The sequence below is a fragment of the Caretta caretta genome, chromosome 4 (genome assembly GCF_965140235.1).
Source record: "Caretta caretta isolate rCarCar2 chromosome 4, rCarCar1.hap1, whole genome shotgun sequence".
NCBI classification, from domain to species: Eukaryota; Metazoa; Chordata; order Testudines; family Cheloniidae; genus Caretta; species Caretta caretta.
In genome coordinates this window covers 30,648,707-30,668,394 of record NC_134209.1, presented here as the reverse complement: position 1 = coordinate 30,668,394, position 19,688 = coordinate 30,648,707, and the positions used below count along the sequence as shown (strand labels likewise).

At 43.1% G+C, this 19,688-nt stretch overlaps 1 protein-coding gene across 1 annotated transcript in view; it reads left to right on the top strand.

The window, feature by feature from the left end:
- The window catches only part of LOC125636250 (broad substrate specificity ATP-binding cassette transporter ABCG2), a 45,570-nt gene that overhangs the window by 8,056 nt on the left and 17,826 nt on the right, over positions 1-19,688 (top strand). The window contains exons 5-8 of the mRNA XM_048849113.2: positions 102-259; positions 5,757-5,908; positions 8,530-8,646; positions 9,895-10,139. Coding sequence (XP_048705070.2) covers positions 102-259; positions 5,757-5,908; positions 8,530-8,646; positions 9,895-10,139 — 672 coding nt within the window. The remainder of the gene's footprint in view (positions 1-101; positions 260-5,756; positions 5,909-8,529; positions 8,647-9,894; positions 10,140-19,688) is intronic.

Sequence of the window (19,688 nt, the reverse complement as noted above, 5' to 3'; positions counted from 1 at the left end):
TGAAGTTAGCCCTAATATTTTCCTGGATTTTGAGAATGTTAATAAAAAATTAATTAATAAAGAAATCTCCTTTTAAAGGTCTGATGCTTCTTTTGCACTAGGTTGGCACCCTGTTTATTCGTGGTGTATCTGGGGGAGAGAGAAAAAGGACCAATATTGGAATGGAACTCATTACTGACCCTGCAGTCTTGTTCTTAGATGAACCAACTACTGGACTAGATGCCAGCACTGCCAATGCTGTCTTGCTGCTCCTGAAAAGGTGACTGCAAGGGAATCACTGGGAAAGAACTATCTGGTCTTTGATAGAAGTGTACTCTCTAAACATATCTTAATTGCAGATACAGTATATAAATAGTCACAGCCTGATGTATTGGTTTATGATTGGGTTATTCCCATGTAAGGAAAGGGAAACTGCAGGCTTCCACAAATGGAATTTCCTTCTAATTCTGCATTCAGCTACTGTAGTGCGTTAGCGGTCATCCCTCCCTCTCTGGCTCAGTGAGAGGCCACTCCGCCTCACCACATCACAGGGGCACTGCCCCATTTCAGGGAAGTTGTGATTCAAGCGGTGGGGTCCAGACCCTTCTGGCAGGAGAGAGTAGGGCAAACAAACAGTCTCGGGGCTCCAGCCCTCAGCCAGGACAGAGGAATCAAATAGTCTTAGAGAGTTCAGGCCTTCAGGCAGCGTGGAACACCAAACAGTCTGTCATCCTCATGCAGGCAGACAGCAGACAAATGCAGGCCCCTTGGCCCAAGGTGGGGAAGCTGTCCACCCTACTGTACCAGGTCCTAGCCCAGGGCCCTAACAGTGGCAAATGGTTCCACTGAGTCAGGGGGGAATCCAGTCACAACACACTGACCTGGATTCAGGCAGCAATACAACCGGACCATAGCTGGCCATCCCTGGGCTACTTTCTGCTTGCCCATTATCATGTACCTGCAGCTCAGGATTGTCCGTGGCCTCTTCGGCGTATGTGGTGAGTGGCAGTCCTGGCAGTTCTTTGCCTGGGTCAGTCTCCTCCAGTGGCAGGGCATGGCAAGGCACAGTGCAGGTTTTGCTCCAGGAAGCTGCAGCAGCCAGGAGATATTTGCTCCCTTCTCTGGCTCAGACTCAACTGGATTACAGGCTCTCCCTTTTATACTTCCTGCCCCACCCCTTAGCTTTCTGCAGGAGGGGGCGAGCCTAGTCTGGCTCCGCCCACTAGGGATCACAGAGTGGCTCTTCTCCCTCTAAAAAAGAAAAGGAGTACTTGTGGCACCTTAGAGACTAACCAATTTATTTGAGCATAAGCTTTCGTGAGCTACAGCTCACTTCATCGGATGCATACTGTGGAAAGTGTAGAAGATCTTTTTATATACACACAAAGCATGAACAAATACCTCCTCCCACCCCACTCTCCTGCTGGTAATAGCTTATCTAAAGTGATCACTCTCATTACCATGTGTATGATAATCAAGGTGGGCCATTTCCAGCACAAATCCAGGGTTTAACAAGAACGTCTGGGGGGGGGGGGGGGTAGGAAAAAACAAGGGGAAATAGGTTACCCTGCATAATGACTTAGTCACTCCCAGTCTCTATTCAAGCCTAAGTTAATTGTATCCAATTTGCAAATGAATTCCAATTCAACAGTTTCTCGCTGGAGTCTGGATTTGAAGTTTTTTGTTGTAATATAGCAACTTTCATGTCTGTAATCGCGTGACCAGAGAGATTAAAGTGTTCTCCGACTGGTTTATGAATGTTATAATTCTTGACATCTGATTTGTGTCCATTTATTCTTTTACGTAGAGACTGTCCAGTTTGACCAATGTACATGGCAGAGGGGCATTGCTGGCACATGATGGCATATATCACACTGGTGGATGTGCAGGTGAACGAGCCTCTGATAGTGTGGCTGATGTTATTAGGCCCTGTGATGGTGTCCCCTGACTAGATATGTGGGCACAGTTGGCAACAGGCTTTGTTGCAAGGATAGGTTCCTGGGTTAGTGGTTCTGTTGTGTGGTATGTGGTTGTTGGTGAGTATTTGCTTCAGGTTGGGGGGCTGTCTGTAGGCAAGGACTGGCCTGTCTCCCAAGATTTGTGAGAGTGTTGGATCATCCTTCAGGATAGGTTCTAGATCCTTAATAATGCGTTGGAGGGGTTTTAGTTGGGGGCTGAAGGTGACGGCTAGTGGCGTTCTGTTATTTTCTTTGTTAGGCCTGTTCTGTAGTAGGTGACTTCTGGGAACTCTTCTGGCTCTATCAATCTGTTTCTTCACTTCCGCAGGTGGGTATTATAGTTGTAAGAATGCTTGATAGAGATCTTGTAGGTGTTTGTCTCTGTCTGGGGTTGGAGCAAATGCGGTTGTATCGCAGAGCTTGGCTGTAGACGATGGATCGTGTGGTGTGGTCAGGGTGAAAGCTGGAGGCATGTAGGTAGGAATAGCAGTCAGTAGGTTTCCAGTATAGGGTGGTGTTTATGTGACCATCGTTTATTAGCACTGTAGTGTCCAGAAAGTGCATCTCTTGTGTGGACTGGACCAGGCGGAGGTTGATGGTGGGATGGAAATTGTTGAAATCATGGTGGAATTCCTCAAGGGCTTCTTTTCCATGGGTCCAGATGATGAAGATGTCATCAATATAGCGCAAGTAGAGTAAGGGCGTTAGGGGACGAGAGCTGAGGAACCGTTGTTCTAAGTCAGCCATAAAAATGTTGGCATATTGTGAAGCAATGCGGGTACCCATAGCAGTGCCGCTGATCTGAAGGTATACATTGTCCCCAAATGTGAAATAGTTATGGGTAAGGACAAAGTCACAAAGTTCAGCCACCAGGTTAGCCGTGACATTATTGGGGATAATGTTCTTGACGACTTGTAGTCCATCTTTGTGTGGAATGTTGGTGTAGAGGGCTTCTACATCCATAGTGGCCAGGATGGTGTTTTCAGGAAGATCACTGATGGATTGTAGTTTCCTCAGGAAGTCAGTGGTGTCTCGAAGGTAGCTGGGAGTGTTGGTAGCGTAGGGCCTGAGGAGGGAGTCTACATAGCCAGACAATCCTGCTGTCAGGGTGCCAATGCCTGAGATGATGGGGCGCCCAGGATTTCCAGGTTTATGGATCTTGGGTAGTAGATAGAATATCTCAGGTCGGGGTTCCAGGGGTGTGTCTGTGCGGATTTGTTCTTGTGCTTTTTCAGGGAGTTTCTTGAGCAAATGCTGTAGTTTCTTTTGGTAACTCTCAGTGGGATCAGAGGGTAATGGCTTGTAGAAAGTGGTGTTGGAGAGCTGCCGAGCAGCCTCTTGTTCATATTCCGACCTATTCATGATGACAACAGCACCTCCTTTGTCAGCCTTTTTGATTATGATGTCAGAGTTGTTTCTGAGGCTGTGGATGGCATTGTGTTCCGCACGGCTGAGGTTATGGGGCAAGAGATGCTGCTTTTCCACAATTTCAGCCTATGCACGTCGGCGGAAGCAGTCTATGTAGAAGTCCAGTCTGCTGTTTCAACCTTCAGGAGGAGTCCACCTAGAATCCTTCTTTTTGTAGTGTTGGTAGGGAGGTCTCTGTGGATTACTATGTTGTTCAGAGGTATGTTGGAAATATTCCTTGAGTCGGAGACGTCGAAAATAGGATTCTAGGTCACCACAGAACTGTATCATGTTTGTGGGGGTGGAGGGGCAGAAGGAGAGGCCCCGAGATAGGACAGCTGCTTCTGCTGGGCTGAGAGTATAGTTGGATAGGTTAACAATATTGCTGGGTGGGTTGAGGGAACCATTGCTGTGGCCCCTTGTGGCATGTAGTAGTTTAGAAAATTTAGTGTCCTTTTTCTTTTGTAGATAAGCAAGGTGTGTGTTGTAAATGGCTTGTCTAGTTTTAGTAAAGTCCAGCCACGAGGAAGTTTGTGTGGAAGGTTGTTTTTTTATGAGAGTATCCATTTTTGAGAGCTCATTCTTAATCTTTCCCTGTTTGCTGTAGAGGATGTTGATCAGGTGATTTCACAGTTTCTTTGAGAGCGTGTGGCACAAGCTGTCAGCATAGTCTGTGTGGTGTGTAGATTGTAATGGATTTTTTACCTTCAGTCCTTTTGGTACGATGTCCATCTGTTTGCATTTGGAAAGGAAGATGATGTCTGTCTGTATCTGTACAAGTTTTTTCATGCAGTTGATAGATTTCCACTCCATATGGCTAAATGCAGTGCCTTGCATAATGACAGATTTCAGTGTAACAGCCGTGTTAGTCTGTATTCGCAAAAAGAAAAGGAGTACTTGTGGCACCTTAGAGACTAACCAATTTATTTGAGCTTAAGCTTTCGTGAGCTACAGCTCACTTCATCGGATGCATACTGTGGAAAGTGTAGAAGATCTTTTTATATACACACAAAGCATGAAAAAATACCTCTTCCCACCCCACTCTCCTGCTGGTAATAGCTTATCTAAAGTGATCACTCTCCTTACAATGTGTATGATAATCAAGTTGGGCCATTTCCAGCACAAATCCAGGTTTTCTATTTCTATTCTATCCAGGTTTGCTATTACCAGCAGGAGAGTGGGTTTATGGGGGGAGGGGGTGTGTGAGAAAACCTGGATTTGTGCTGGAAATGGCCCAACTTGATTATCATACACATTGTAAGGAGAGTGATCACTTTAGATAAGCTATTACCAGCAGGAGAGTGGGGTGGGAGGAGGTATTTTTCATGTTTTGTGTGTATATAAAAAGATCTTCTACACTTTCCACAGTATGCATCCAATGAAATGAGCTGTAGTTCACGAAAGCTTATGCTCAAATAAATTGGTTAGTCTCTAAGGTGCCACAAGTACTCCTTTTCTTTTTGCGAATACAGACTAACACGGCTGTTACTCTGAATCCTCTCCTTCTGACTCAGTGGGAGGCCAGTCTGCCACACTACAATGGGTCAGACTCTTGTCTCCTGTCCCACAACCCTCACTGTGCCAAAAGGGGCAGGGAATTTGGACCAACAAACAAATCCTTTTGGAGGATCTGCCCAGGGAAAGAAACTTTGATATAGAAATCTCATGCATCCACAGTTACCTACCCTGCCAGGTCTCAATATCCCTGGGACAGCTCTCTGAATAGTGTGTCATGTGTTTGGAGTGGGTGAGGGAATGCCACACCTTATGGAAGGAAGAGCATTGCTAGTTACTTTACACTTAAAAGCTTCTGCATTAACTTACATTACTTTGTCCTGTAGGTATGGGAGTTTAGAATCTGGCCAAGACTTGATGTTCCCTACTTTCTCTTTGTCCCACCTCCTAAGGGCCTTAGGATTTGTCCCTTTTAAACTTTCTTCTGCTTTGTTTGCTCCATTATATCTTGTAAAACAATATGACACTTATCCCAAGAAGTTACAAATATTTGCACAAGAATTTATTTTCTATACATTGTTCGTTGGAAAATATGTGGCCTTTCACCTCGTTTCACATATCAAATCATCAAGAGAATAATGAATGCTTAGGTACACATCATGAGAATAATTCATTATAAGGGAATAATTTATGGATAGTGGGCCAAATTCTGAGGTCCGTATTCTTCTTTTACTCAGTTTTTACTTTAGCTACTACTGAAGTTAATGTGCACTTGCATCAGTAAGGCTTGAGTAAAAATTGAGAGAGGACTCCAGGATTTGACCGGATATGCTTGTCATTACTTCAGATTGAGTGGCATTAGCCATTCATAGCAGAAAGAAAATATAAGAGAAAAGGAATAGTTGCAGATGTTTAATTCCTCTCCTGTTTTGTGGTGTGTTTTTTTTTTGCATTCAGGATGTCAAGTCAGGGGAAAACGATTATCTTTTCACTCCATCAGCCCCGGTACTCCATATTCAGATTGTTTGATAGCCTGACGTTACTGGCTGCAGGAAGCCTGTTGTACCACGGCCCTGCTCGGAATGCTCTGCAGTACTTCAAATCTATTGGTGAGCTTTCAAAGGGAGCTTTCAAAGTCACAGTGGTGGTCTTCCAGCACATTGTATTGATGTTGGCTTCTAGCCTCCCAGCATATTATACTGATTTTGACCCAGATTCTCAAAGGTAATTAGGCACCTAACTCCCATTGATCTCAGTGGAAGTTGGGCACCTAAATACTTTTGAGGATCTGGGCCCTACTGTATAAGTAAGGAATGAAATCTTGTTTAAAAATGCATTCAGTATTAAAAAAAGTAGCAAATATCGTTTATTTAAGACATGAGTCCCTGTCACTGTGGCCTCTGAGATGATGAACTATGATAAAAGCTTTATATCCCAGGACCAAAGTGGGCATATGTAATCATCAAGGCTCATTATCTTCCTGTAGCGCTTACATCAAAAGTGGACTGTGAGATATAAACACTATTAAGATACAGCAATTTTTAATATTTTAAACCACCAAATGTTTTCTAACCACATATCCTAATTCAAAAGTCTTAGCAGTGTTGTGAAATAATGTGCTTAAAATGTTTATCTGAATAGTCTAATGGACTCTGTCAGAGCAATGGGGCAAGCATGTTCCAGAGTCAGTGGCAAGCCACTAATAACATCCTGCCTGCAAATCCTGGATGTTTGTATATAAGGACTTTTGAGCAAGAGCATCTCAGCCAATTGCAGCTGTTAAGAATGCACATAGAGAGAGACGTTCATTAGGTAGCCAAGTCCCAAATCTTTGAGAATTTGATACATTACTGTTAGGGGGCTTATTCCTTCACCCACTTACTTCCCTGGTCCTTCTCGCATGAACAGAGAGCAACAATACCCGAAGTCCAAAGGTGCAAACAATTCAATGGTTATTGGGGTGAACTTCCAGCAAGCATGATTCCAGTTTCCTTCCTTAGTGTCCCCCTTCCCAGCTCTGACACCACAGAGCCTTACACCTGTGTCCCTGTTCCCATTCCTGCCCTTAGCCAAACATGATTCCAATTTCCCCACCCCCATTCCCTGTTCCCATTCCCCCCCACACACCCTCTCACTTCCTGATTGACTGCAGACTATATAGTAAAACTTGAGTTCTGCTCAGCTATACCTTAACCAATCATTTTCCTGAAATTTAACTCACCAATCCTAACATATTGTAACATGATTATGTAACCAATTATATCCCACCACCTTAATTAGTTTACACCCAGCAAAATTAATTATACAGCAGACAGAAACAATCACAGAACCAAACAGAGATTATACAGGTTTCAGAGTAACAGCCGTGTTAGTCTGTATTCGCAAAAAGAAAAGGAGTACTTGTGGCACCTTAGAGACTAACCAATTTATTTGAGCATGAGCTCATGCTCAAATAAATTGGTTAGTCTCTAAGGTGCCACAAGTACTCCTTTTCTTTTTTAGAGATTATACAGACAAACAATAGCAAAGTGGGAACTATAATGACAAAACAATACAGAAGTGAGGATTTCACATCCCAGCTATTGGTAAGTGAGTTCTTGCCAGACAGGATACTATCAAACTAAGTTTCCTTTAACATTTTCTAGGCACTTCCCTTTCTCTGGAGCTGATAGGAATACAATCCTGTCCTGATAGTGCCTAACAGCCCAATAGCACCTTCTTTCAATGTGACTAGTTTGGAATGTGAGGATGTGACCAGTCGCTTCCCAGCTTATGGCTGCCTCTGTTGCTTAGCCAAAGGCCTTAGCCTGAGAACAGGGCCTCAGACTGTCACAGTAAGAGAAGGATCTTACACTGGCAGACAGTGATTTTGATTCTTTCTTTTATACCTCTATAACTAGCCAAGTGATAAGAATACACCTAAATTCTTAGAGTACAGGCCTTTACCGACAGGCCTCAATATCTATATCCTAACAATTACTATCAATACCTTAATTGCATCCAGAAATGAAGAGGAGGAAGCCTCTGCAGACCTTGGAGAACTGATCTAATGTTCTCTGTACAGCCTACCTTGCTAAATAAGTGAGCAGCTGCATTCTGAACAGAGTATAATTTCTGAATGGTCTTTATGGGTAGCCCCATGGGAAGCATATTTTAATAATTCCATAAGGAAATCACAAGGCATGGATAATTGTTATGAGATTCGTGAAAGAGAGAAATGTTCACAATCAAATGGAAAAAAGACACTTGAGGCTACTAATGCTTCCTGGGAATCCAGAAGGAGTCAGGGATCCAGCAGTACACCGATGTTGTGAAAATAGGGACCATCCCCTCCAAATCCTTTAGATGCTTTATGCCACCCTAAATTTATCACTGTTTTGTCCGGATAGACTTCAGACAGCTCAGTGTCTCATTCAAGCCCCTATTTTGACTAGGCATTTGAAAGCACGATGATCATCCAAATCTGAACTGTGCCATTGATCCAATTTCCATAATGGAATGAACCAATAAAATTCTAGAACCAAACACATGTGAACTTTGTAGTTTTGGCCCATTCTATTTTTGTCTTTGGTGAAGCTGACTTGTTACATTAGATGGTACCTTTTGATGGTGGGCTATCTAATTGCTTTCCCTTTAAGACAGATTTAAGAATATTACCCTTAATATTGCAACATATTTCTCCCATCTGTTGAATGACTTATTTTAGAGATCTGATATTATTTCTTTGCAGGTTATGAATGCGAGCCATACAACAATCCTGCTGATTTTTTTCTGGATATCATTAATGGAGACTCAACTGCTGTGACACTCAGCAAATCAGAATCTGTCAGTCAATGCAATTTATCAGGTATGGGAGCTAGAGGTCAAGTGATTGTCCACGCTGATCCTGCTCATGATGCACATGCACCCCATGTGTGCGAGATTAGATTCTTTTTGAATAGTATCTGTTATGGCCACACCTGAACCCCTAATGACCTCTTGGCTATTATAGGTGAAGGATAAGAGGTGGAGTGGCTGCAACCATTACTCTGTTCCTTCTTACTAACTGTGGTGCGAGCCGGAGCACCTGCAGCATGTGCCTCATGCAACATAGCTTCTCCTAACTCACTATGTGAGCTCGTTTAGCTTTTTAAGATTTAATTTATTAATTTTTAACTTTACTTTCTTTGCTTTGCCTGTTGGGAGGGGGACTTAACTAAGAGCTTTCCAACACCCCTCCTGTACACAAGGGTATTCCCACCTCATGCCAGATTCCAAGTCTCTGGGCTTCAAGACCTGCCAGTTGTGCAGTTGTACCATGCCTATTAACAACAGGCACTCCAGATGTCTCATCTGCCTGGGAGAGGAGTACATACTGGAGCATTGCTCCATATGCCGCTTCTTGTCTAAAAGCGGAAAACTCTTTTGTTTCTAATTTTGTGCCCGCAGTTACTTGTGGGTAAGATTATGGCTAGATTGTGTGATTCAGTCTCCAAGATTTTAACGTAGTTTTCTGCTTTACATTCTCAGGGAACTTCTTGGGGAGTTGCATTCAGAAAATACAAGCTCCCTGAGAACATGGAGAGAAAATTGTGTTACAGTCTTGGCATCTGAACCACACAGTTTATTCTGGGACATGTTTGGTTGCCATTAGATATTCTGGCCACCCTGGAAAAAAAGGTAGGAGGCAATAGATGTGGTTGAACTAGGCCACAACTGTATTCATTTAAAATACCCAGCAATAAATTGTACCCAGCAATAAATTGTACAGTGCATGTTATCATTTCCACAAACATTTCCACATGGTCCACAAACTGGTCCTAGCTATCCCATTGCTGGGATTCTCCTTTGTGCCCGATATGGAAATAAACTTGAGCTTTGAAGCTTGAATCCTGATCTGAATTGCTGTAACATTCTGTAGGTTTGGATGTGCGATTCTGGTTCAGTCTGATCTCTATTTATTTATGGTAAGAGATTTTGAGGATAAAATGTAGCCCTTTCGGGGGAGTGGGGATGGGGATGACTTCAGTATACCTAAACTGCCATGAACTAATTTGCGTCTTTAGCTTTCTACTGCTATTGCTCCTACAACAATATTTTTCTTTTTAACCTGAAGAAACCATTGAAGAGGTCGGTGGTGATAAGACTATTGCTGAGAAATTAGCGGAGCTGTTTTCCAGTTCCCCTTATTACAAAGAAACAAAAGCAGAATTAGAGAAGCTGTCTTTGGAAAATAAAAGGAAGATGAGTGCAGATTTCCAACAAATCACATACAGCACTTCCTTCTTTCACCAGCTAAAGTGGGTGTCCAGACGCACATTTAAAAACTTGATCTATAACCCACAAAGCTCCATGGCCCAGGTAATTGTAGTGAATCTTTAAAACATGAACAGTTACAGTCTGTTTCTTTCTGAAGATGAATTGGGTTGAAATATAAAATGTTGGCTTCTGATAATTAAGAAATGAGTGAAAAAACTTCCAATTGATTAGCCAACAATATGACTTTAAACAGTCTTTCACTGTGGAAATCACTGTGGAGATTTCAAGTGGAAATCTTTATATAGTCATAGATCATATTAACAGAGAAATCCATAGACCTTCATTCTTGTCCATGCTGCCCTTGGCATTTTTGCTAATTATCAAATACAGTAGAACCTCAAAGTTACGAACACCAGAGTTATGAACTGACCAGTCAACCACAGAACTCATTTGGAACCAGAAGTACACGAATCGTGAGCAGCAGAAACTAAAAAGAAAAAACAACAACAACCAAGTTCAGTACACTACTGTGTTAAATGTAAACTACTAAAAATAATAAAGGGAAAGGAATATTTTTCTTTTACTTTTCAAAGCTGTATTAAGTCAATGTTCAGTTGTAAACTTTTAAAAGAACAACCAGAACGTTTTGTTCAGAGTTATGACCGTTTCAGAGTTATGAGCAACCTCCATTCCCAAGGTGTTAGTAACCATGGAGGTCTACTGTATGTGGTAAACAAAGGTTTTCTGCTACACAGTCCAACATTTCTTTATATTTCATCATTCAATAATGTCAGAACGCTGTCTGTTTGATAACATTCATATCCAAAACAGAGGATTGTGTTTTCAGAAATAAATGAGATCTTGTAATCCTAACACAGACAAAATTCCTTTTGACTTTCGTGAAAATAGGATCAGACCCTTTGTGCCAGATCATGCCACCATTATTTACATGGAATATCTTATATTCTGCATTTGGTCCCATTGATTTAAATGGAACAACTCACAGCGCAATGTACTACTCAGTATGAGTAAAGGTGGCACAGTCTGGCCACTAAATTGTCACTCTTTGTAGAGCCTCTGTAGATTTATAGTATAATTGTCTTTGAATTGCAATGATGATAAAGCAATATTATTTTACATTTTCTTGATGTATTGACTATCATATTGTGGGTTCGAACTAGGATAGATCATATTGTTCCCTTTTCTTACCTTTGCTTCACATGTACACTTCTGGAGCAGCAAATGGAAGGATTGATAAACTATTTAGAATTGATAGATTAATAGCAACAAATAATATAAATGGTACGCACGGATATGCCCCACCCCTACAATGGTGGCCAGTGAAAAGACGGGAGCACAAGAAGCCTTCCCTCCCTCACTTGGATAATCCATGTAAGGATCAGGCAGAATTGCTGCCCCGTAAAGTGGGGATTGCAGGGACTGCTCCCATATTACTCCCATTCCCAAAAGGGTGAGGAGGGGCAGATAGGAAGTGAGACCATGACTCTGCCTTTTTTATACACTGACCAATGTTGGACAGCCATGCAGGGGAGTAGGCTTCGCCCTACAAAGCACTGAAGTACTGCATATGCAGAGTCCTCATGCCCAGGAGCTCCAGCACACATTCTATCTGAATGTCTTTTTGTGCTCTCATTGGCTCAGTGCATCTCTGAACTGTACTTAAATGCCTGTCTGCATTGCTCTGCACTGAACTATACTTAAATGACACAATCAAACCTTTGTGAGCGTTTTTCCAACAATGACGCAAAACTTTTCCAAAAAACTATGGTCACCAGCATACAGGAGAGCTGTTCAGTATCTCTCAAGTTAAAAGGTTTCTGGGTGTGTATCTGTATGTTGATATTATGGATATCCCTAATAATTGGTTTGTAAAAGCTTGACCTTGTGACAAGAATTATACTCTCAAGCTTTATAATACTCCAGGGTTAATGGTCCTGACTTTCTTTCTCACAATCTTTTCTATCTCCCAAACCTCATTAGGAATGGATTTCAAATACATTCTATAAATGGTACACAGTTCACTAAGCCGTCTTTGCTAATCCTCTCCAAATTGGTCTTGATATGATCCTTGTTTTCCACTACAATTAGCTTAGTGGCTGAATTATCCCTGACATTTGGTCCTTTCAGCAGGTTCTTAGTGATACAGTACCACGTATGAAATGCTTTATAGTGTTAAGACTCATGCATCCCTCATGCTTAACCATGTCTGAACTGCCTGACACCATCATTTTTGCTGAGATTTTTTTTTGCTTCTACATATTAAGAAATAATCATGTACAAATTTTCATCATTCTGATTATGTCATTAAAGTCATTCATACTTTTTTATCTGTTGGAAAAATTCATGTTTCTGTTGGCTTAAAACTAACAATAATTGGATTGTTCTGGAATCAACTAGGCTTTAAAAACCTTTCTATTGGGCTTTACTGTGAAATAAATTATTAATATGGTTCAATTCCTCCACGCCCCCTAGATCCATTATTGAATAGACTTAAAAATACAACCCTTGTTACAAGCAAAAAGTTGCTACTTTAAAAAAATATTAAGTTTGAACCTAGCATTTGAAAGAAATAATAGTTTAGAAGTGATTTCTTTTCTGCTTTATTATTTCAGTACAAAAGGGAAGGAGATTTCTCTTTACTTCAGCAATGTCTCTGTACCCTCCTCCGCACTTAGTTTACTAAAGATCCTTTTGCTATAGTTATTAAACTAGTTCTATTTTTGAATATATTTGTTTGAGCTGGAAATATTAGAAATACACATTTTGTAAAGCAAACTCTGAGGATATATTTGTTGTATAAAAGATGAGATTTATTCTCACTTTGGTTTGTATTATGTTAGGAGTTTTTGCTTTTGTTACCATTGTTCCTCATCAGCAGAGCAGGGATGCTAGTTTTTATCTAGTACAAGAAAGCCATTGTCAATCTTGAGTTCTCAGTTCTGGGCTCCTCGAATATGAAAATTCTCATGGTTTAGTGGCTGAATTATCACCCTTCAATCAGTCTGGTACCTCCTAGAATTTCCCAAGTGCCAACTGTGTATTTAAACAAACATTTGAGGCTCTTTTAAAATAATAGCAATAAATAAGACATTGAACAGGCAAGGGACAACTTGTTTTTATACGTATATTTCTAGAGGAGCTGCCCTTGTGCTTCTTTGGAAGCTAATGACTTTTGTGAAGAAATACATTTGACATGCTTTGGGGGAACTGACTGAAAAGTCCTATTGCCAGAGCAATAAAGGATTAAAAGATGGAAATATAAATAATGCTAATCAATATGCTTTTATCGAAAGTAGGTCTTGTAGAGGAATGTGATATCACGCTTTTAGACACTTTTGAGTTTGGTTAGGCTGCTGCACAACCATTATGGATCAGCTTTTTTGTGGCTTTTTCCAACAGTTTCCTATGTTCAGGACCCGACCCTCTGGCCAGATTCTTTTAAAGTCCCATCCCTTCTGGGAGAGGACTTCTACCTATGCTCTCTTCTGGGCCTTTTTCCTCTGACTGCCCTGTACTCTTTCTTTTAATCTCTTCCCTCAACTTGACCACATCCTCCCCAGTTATTTTGTGGGGTGTTTTTACTGGGATTCTCCTGACATCAATTCTTGGTTCAACACTGTGCAAAAATGTTATTAATGGCCTTAATTATTCATCATGAAGTTTGCAGATGACAAAAAGATTGGTCGAGTGCTAAATAATAATGAGAACAGGTCACTTATACAGAACAATGTGAATCACTTGCTGGGCACAGTCAAGCAACATGCATTTTAACAGAGACAACTGCAGGATCTAGGAACAAAGAATGTAGTCTGTATGTATAGGATGGAGAGCTGTGTCCAGGAAAGGCCCCTTAAAAGGACAATCGGGTCATGAATGGGACTTCACAGTGCAGTGCTATAGTCCTCAACCATAACTATTTCACATTTGGGGACAATGTATACCTTCAAATCAGCGGCACTGCTATGGGTACCCGCATGGCCCCACAGTATGCCAACTTTTTTATGGCTGACTTAGAACAACGCTTCCTCAGCTCTCATCCCCAAACGCCCCTACTCTACTTGCGCTACATTGATGACATCTTCATTATCTGGACCCACGGAAAAGAAGCCCTTGAGGAATTCCACCATGATTTCAACAATTTCTATCCTACCATCAACCTCAGCCTGGACCAGTACACACAAGAGATATACTTCCTGGACACTACGGTGCTAATAAGTGATGGTCACATAAACACCACCCTATACTGGAAACCTACTGACTGCTATTCCTACCTACATGCCTCCAGCTTTCACCCAGACCACACCACACGATCCATTGTCTACAGCCAAGCTCTACGATACAACCACATTTGCTCCAACCCCTCAGACAGAGACAAACACCGACAAGACCTCTATCAAGCGTTCTTACAACTACAATACCCACCTGCTGAAGTGAAGAAACAGATTGACAGAGCCAGAAGACACGCAGAAGTCACCTACTACAGGACAGGCCCAACAAAGAAAATAACAGAACACCACTAGCCATCACCTTCAGCCCCCAACTAAAACCTCTCCAACACATCATCAAGGATCTACAATATATCCTGAAGGACGACCCATCACTCTCACAGATCTTGGGAAACAGGGCAGTCCTTGCTTACAGACAGCCCCCCAACCTGAAGCAAATACTCACCAGCAACCACACATCACACTACAAAAACACTAACCCAGGAACCTATCCTTGAAACAAAGCCCGTTGCCAACTGTGTCCACATATCTATTCAGGGGACACCATCATAGGGCCTAATCACATCAGCCACGCTATCAGAGGCTCGTTCACCTGCACATCTACCAATGTGATATATGCCATCATGTGCCAGCAATGCCCCTCTGCCATGTACATTGGTCAAACTGGACAGTCTCTACGTAAAAGAATAAATGGACACAAACCAGACGTCAAGAATTATAACATTCAAAAACCAGTCGGAGAACATTTCAATCTCTTTGGTCACTCGATTACAGACCTAAAAGTTGCAATTCTTCAACAAAAAAACTTCAGAAACAGACTGCAACAAGAGACTGCTGAATTGGAATTAATTTGCAAACTGGATACAATTAACTTAGGCTTGAATAAAGACTGGGAGTGGATGTGTCATTACACAAAGTAAAACTATTCCCCCCCACCCCCCGCCACTGTTCCTCACATGTTCTTGTCAACTGCTGGAAATGGCCCACCTTGATTATCACTACAAAAGGTTGTTCTCCCCCCGCCCCTCCTCTCTCTTGCTGGTAATATCTCACCTTAAGTGATCACTCTCGTTACAGTGTATATGGTAACACCCATTGTTTCATGTTCTGTATGTATATAAATCTCCCCACTGTATTTTCCACTGAATGCATCCGATGAAGTGAGCTGTAGCTCACGAAAGCTTATGCTCAAATAAATTTGTTAGTCTCTAAGGTGCCACAAATACTCCTTTTCTTTTATAGTTAAAAGAGTTAACAAGAACCTTAAATTTATAAACAGGGCAATATAGAGTAGAAGAAAGGAGGAGATATTACCTCTGGAAATGGCATTGGTGAGTCCATCACTGGAATGCTATCTCCACTTCTGGTGTTAAACATGCAGAATGTTTAGAGAAGAGCCACAAGAATGATTCAAAGTGTGAAGATACCTTATAGCTAAGAGTTTAAAGTGTTCAACATGCTTAGTTATTGAAAAGAAGGTTAAGAGGTGACTTGAGCACAGACTGCAAGTACCTACTCAGGGAGAAGGTATCTACTACTTGTGATTGGAACAGATATCCAAGGAGAGTGGTAGATGTCACCGTGCCTCAATGGTTCACTGCTGAGAATACCAGATTCAGGACAAACGGCTGAGAAATAGGGCAGAGTCACCCCCAGACTGGTGGTTATTCTTCCATAAAATATACCAAGCCAGTAACAAAAGTAAACTTCTGTGTCACCACACTGGTTAACAAGAAGTCAGAAATGCAGTCTCCTTAGGCATTCAAGCCCTTCTGTCACCACCCAGACACCAGACTATATGATGAATGGTTATTTAAAACCACTTTCATCACAGGGTTCTTCTAATCCCGTATAGCCAGGTCAATATATAACTCAGATCTTATAAAATAATCATGCTGTTGCCAATACTTTAGTATCTAATATCTAAAGGTTTATTTCTGAGAGAAAAGAAAGAGGGGAGAGTTAAAATACTCAAGGAAAACAAATACATACGCTCATTGCAAAGTTCTTGGAGCAGGTTTGTAGCAGTGATGGAATAAACTGCTGGCTTGTAAAATCTCTGGTAACTTCCCAAAAGATTGGAAGGTCCTCAGCCCATTGTTTGGAATGCACCTTTTAGTGTAAGTCCAGAGATCAGAGCAGGAAGGAGTCAAAATGGAGATGCTTCCAGGGCCTTTTATGCCTTCTCCCATGTGGAGGGAAAGCTCTCAGTCTTAATTTGTGGAAAAGTACAGGCACAAGATGGAGTCCAGGGTCACATGAGTTACTCATGTGCCCTTTCATGCTTTTGTAACCCTTCTGCCCGTCAGAGTTGGCAGCAACAAGGGCCGGGTTCAATATCTAGGGGATCCATTCCAATAACACAATGCAAACCGGCTCGAGCCCCCACCCAGTGACCTGGGACAAATATATACCACCCCCGCTGGGCGCCTCCGAGAGGCAATACTTCCCCTCTCGCAAGCACATAGTCTGAGTGTAGCAAAAGCCTTTTAATAACAGAGAGAAACAATGTGGCATTATGTTGGGGAAACACCACCAACAGGATTCATAACACAACCCATGAGCAAAAAACCCACCCCAAGCAAATTGGGGCATGCCCTCTTCCCTTTGGTTCTTGAGTCCAGCAACCCCAAATCACCCAAAGTCCCAAAAGTCCAATGCCCCAAAAGTCTCTGTCCCTGGTCAGGGCAGCCCCAGAGTTCGAAAGTTTATCTGCGGAGCTTTACCTCCCAACCTGGGTGGAAATGGGACGGGGGTAAGAGGCACCTTACATGATCTGAAGCTGACCGCCCCATAACTCCATAGCAGCGCTCCGCTCCGCCAGCCGCCCCACGAACTCCTTTGCTCAGCTGCGCTCTGCTCTGCGAGCCGCCCCATGAACTCCTTCGCTCAGCTCCACGGCCCACAAGCAGCTCCTGCCATCCACAAACTGCTCCGCGTCGAACTGCTTCACCAGCCGGTCCGCAAGGCACTCCAGCCGTCCTGCAAACTGCTCCACAATATATCTTCAGGCTCCCCCACTACTTAACACAACACTCAGTGATTTCAGCTCTTAGGTGAATTCAGCTTGTAGTAGGGGAGCCCCAGTGCTGGTGCACTGTCAGCCCAAAATGAGTTCAGCAGCCTATAACTAGACTTCTAATGAAATCAAAATTAGCTCTGATATTCCACAGTGGAGAGAGAAGGAAGTGCAATTAGCATTTAAGGCCCTCACCAAGGGGCCCATGCCACCAAGTATTAATACTTGTCCCCAGCCTCTCTCCATTCACACAGTTTTGGAACCCATGACCCTTGCCTAGCAAGTGCTACTTAGTTGATGGTGAATCCCTCCATCATAACAAAAGGCCACATACAGTTCCAAGCACAGTTCCCATAATCAGGGTAATAACAATTTATTCTTCCTGCCCCAATAACAGAGACACTGGGGATCCCGCAGCCAAAGTGACCATTTGGGCAGCTATGGTCTCATTCTAGGCGTGGTGGGTGTGCCTATGCAAATGAGATCGGCCCCTGAAGTTCTTTTCCACAACTTGCCACACTTCACCACCAGATGTCAGGGTGGAGCTCATCCTGACACTGCTTACATCCTCCCCCCAGCCGAGACTTTGTCGTCCTGACAAATCACACTCCCTTTATACCAACTCATTGGTTTCCTCCAAAGGGCCTCAGGAAGCCCACTTTAGCTTCCACAAGCCTGTGTGCTAAATGTATTGGCTCCTCACTAGTCACCCCAGGTGCATCATAAGTTAACCGTTTCACTGGTCTTATCACCCTGTCTCGTCTATTGAGAATCTCTGTTGCCGAGGTAGGGGGAACATCCTCTTGAGTGACGGATGGAGAGGCTTCCCTGGAGGGTCCCTTGGCTACTGGCGTAGGCCCCTGCACTCCTAGTTCTAACGCTGGAGGGTCCAAGGTGCTCAGGACATCCTCTACCTGTCTGTCCCCATTGTCCAATAACCTGTGTGTGTCATCACAGGGGGGTCTCATCAGCAGCACCGGGGTATCAGAAAGGGGCCTAAATAGTTCCGCCATTGGGTTTAGGGCGGAAGAGGGAAAACTCTCGTTTGGTTCAGCTGATCGAGACTGAAATCTTGTCTCCATCCCAGGATACACCAGGGTTGTGTCTTCCTCCTCAGACTCACTCTCAGATGTGCAGAATAGGGGTAAGTTAGCTGCAGGGGGCCCACTGTCTGTGTTGGATGGTGGCTTTGGTCTAGCACCTCTGTTCTGCCCGGCGGCCCTGCCGTGGCCCATCTCATAAGGGGTGCTTACCAATTCCCCCACAGGGAGCAAAAGGTTTCTATGCACCGTCTTTATTTGCCCTGGACCGTCTTCAGGTTTGATCTTGTAGACTGGCAGATCTCCCAGCTTTTCCATCACCAGGTAAGGTATTGCCTTCCATCTGTCAGCTATCTTGTGTTTGCCAGCAATACCCAAATTTCGCAGCAGGACTCTGTCCCCCGGCTGGAGCTTCTGCGAACGCACTCTAGCATCATATCGATGGTTGTTGCGGTCTGCGTTCTTCCGAGCCGCAGCGGTAGCTAAGCGATAAGCATCCCGCAGCTTTTCTCTTAGTCGGGATACATATTGCTGATGAGTTTCATAGCTATCTCCATCCTCTGATACACCAAAGCACAAGTCTATGGGTAATCTTGGTTCTTGCCCAAACATCAAGAGATATGGGGTGACTCCCGTAGCATCGTTCTTTGTGGCATTGTAGGCATGCACCAGAAATGCGACATGCTGGCTCCAGGTTGCCTTCTGCTCTGGTCGCAAAGTTCCCAACATATCTAATAGGGTTCGATTGAACCTCTCTGGCTGAGGATCACCTTGGGGGTGATAAGGCGTTGTCCTAGACTTTTTAATTCCTGCTATCTTCAGCACCTCCTTCAGAAGATGACTCTCAAAATCCCGCCCCTGGTCAGAGTGTATCCGAGCTGGGAATCCATAGACTGAGAAATATTTGTCCCACAATACTCGAGCAACGGTGGTGGCCCTCTGATCATGTGTGGGATATGCTTGTGCATATCGTGTAAAATGGTCAGTCACTACTAGAATGTTTCCAACATTCCTCTTGTCTACCTCTACAGACAAGAAATCAATGCATACCAACTCCAAAGGTTTGTTGCTGGTGATGTTCTTGAGATATGCGGCCCTCGTGGGCAGAGTTTTCCTTTGAACACATCGAGCGCAAGTCTCACATTTCCTGCAAACATCTTCAGCCATTCGGGGCCAATAGAACCGACTACGAATAAGTTCCAGGGTCCTCTCCATCCCTAAATGCTCAAAGTCATCATGGAGGGTCCTCATGGCCAGGGCTCTGTACTTTTTTGGCAGTACTAGTTGTGCTCGTTGTTTTTGTAAAGGGTCAGTGGTCATTCGGTGTAGCACTCCCTGAATCAGT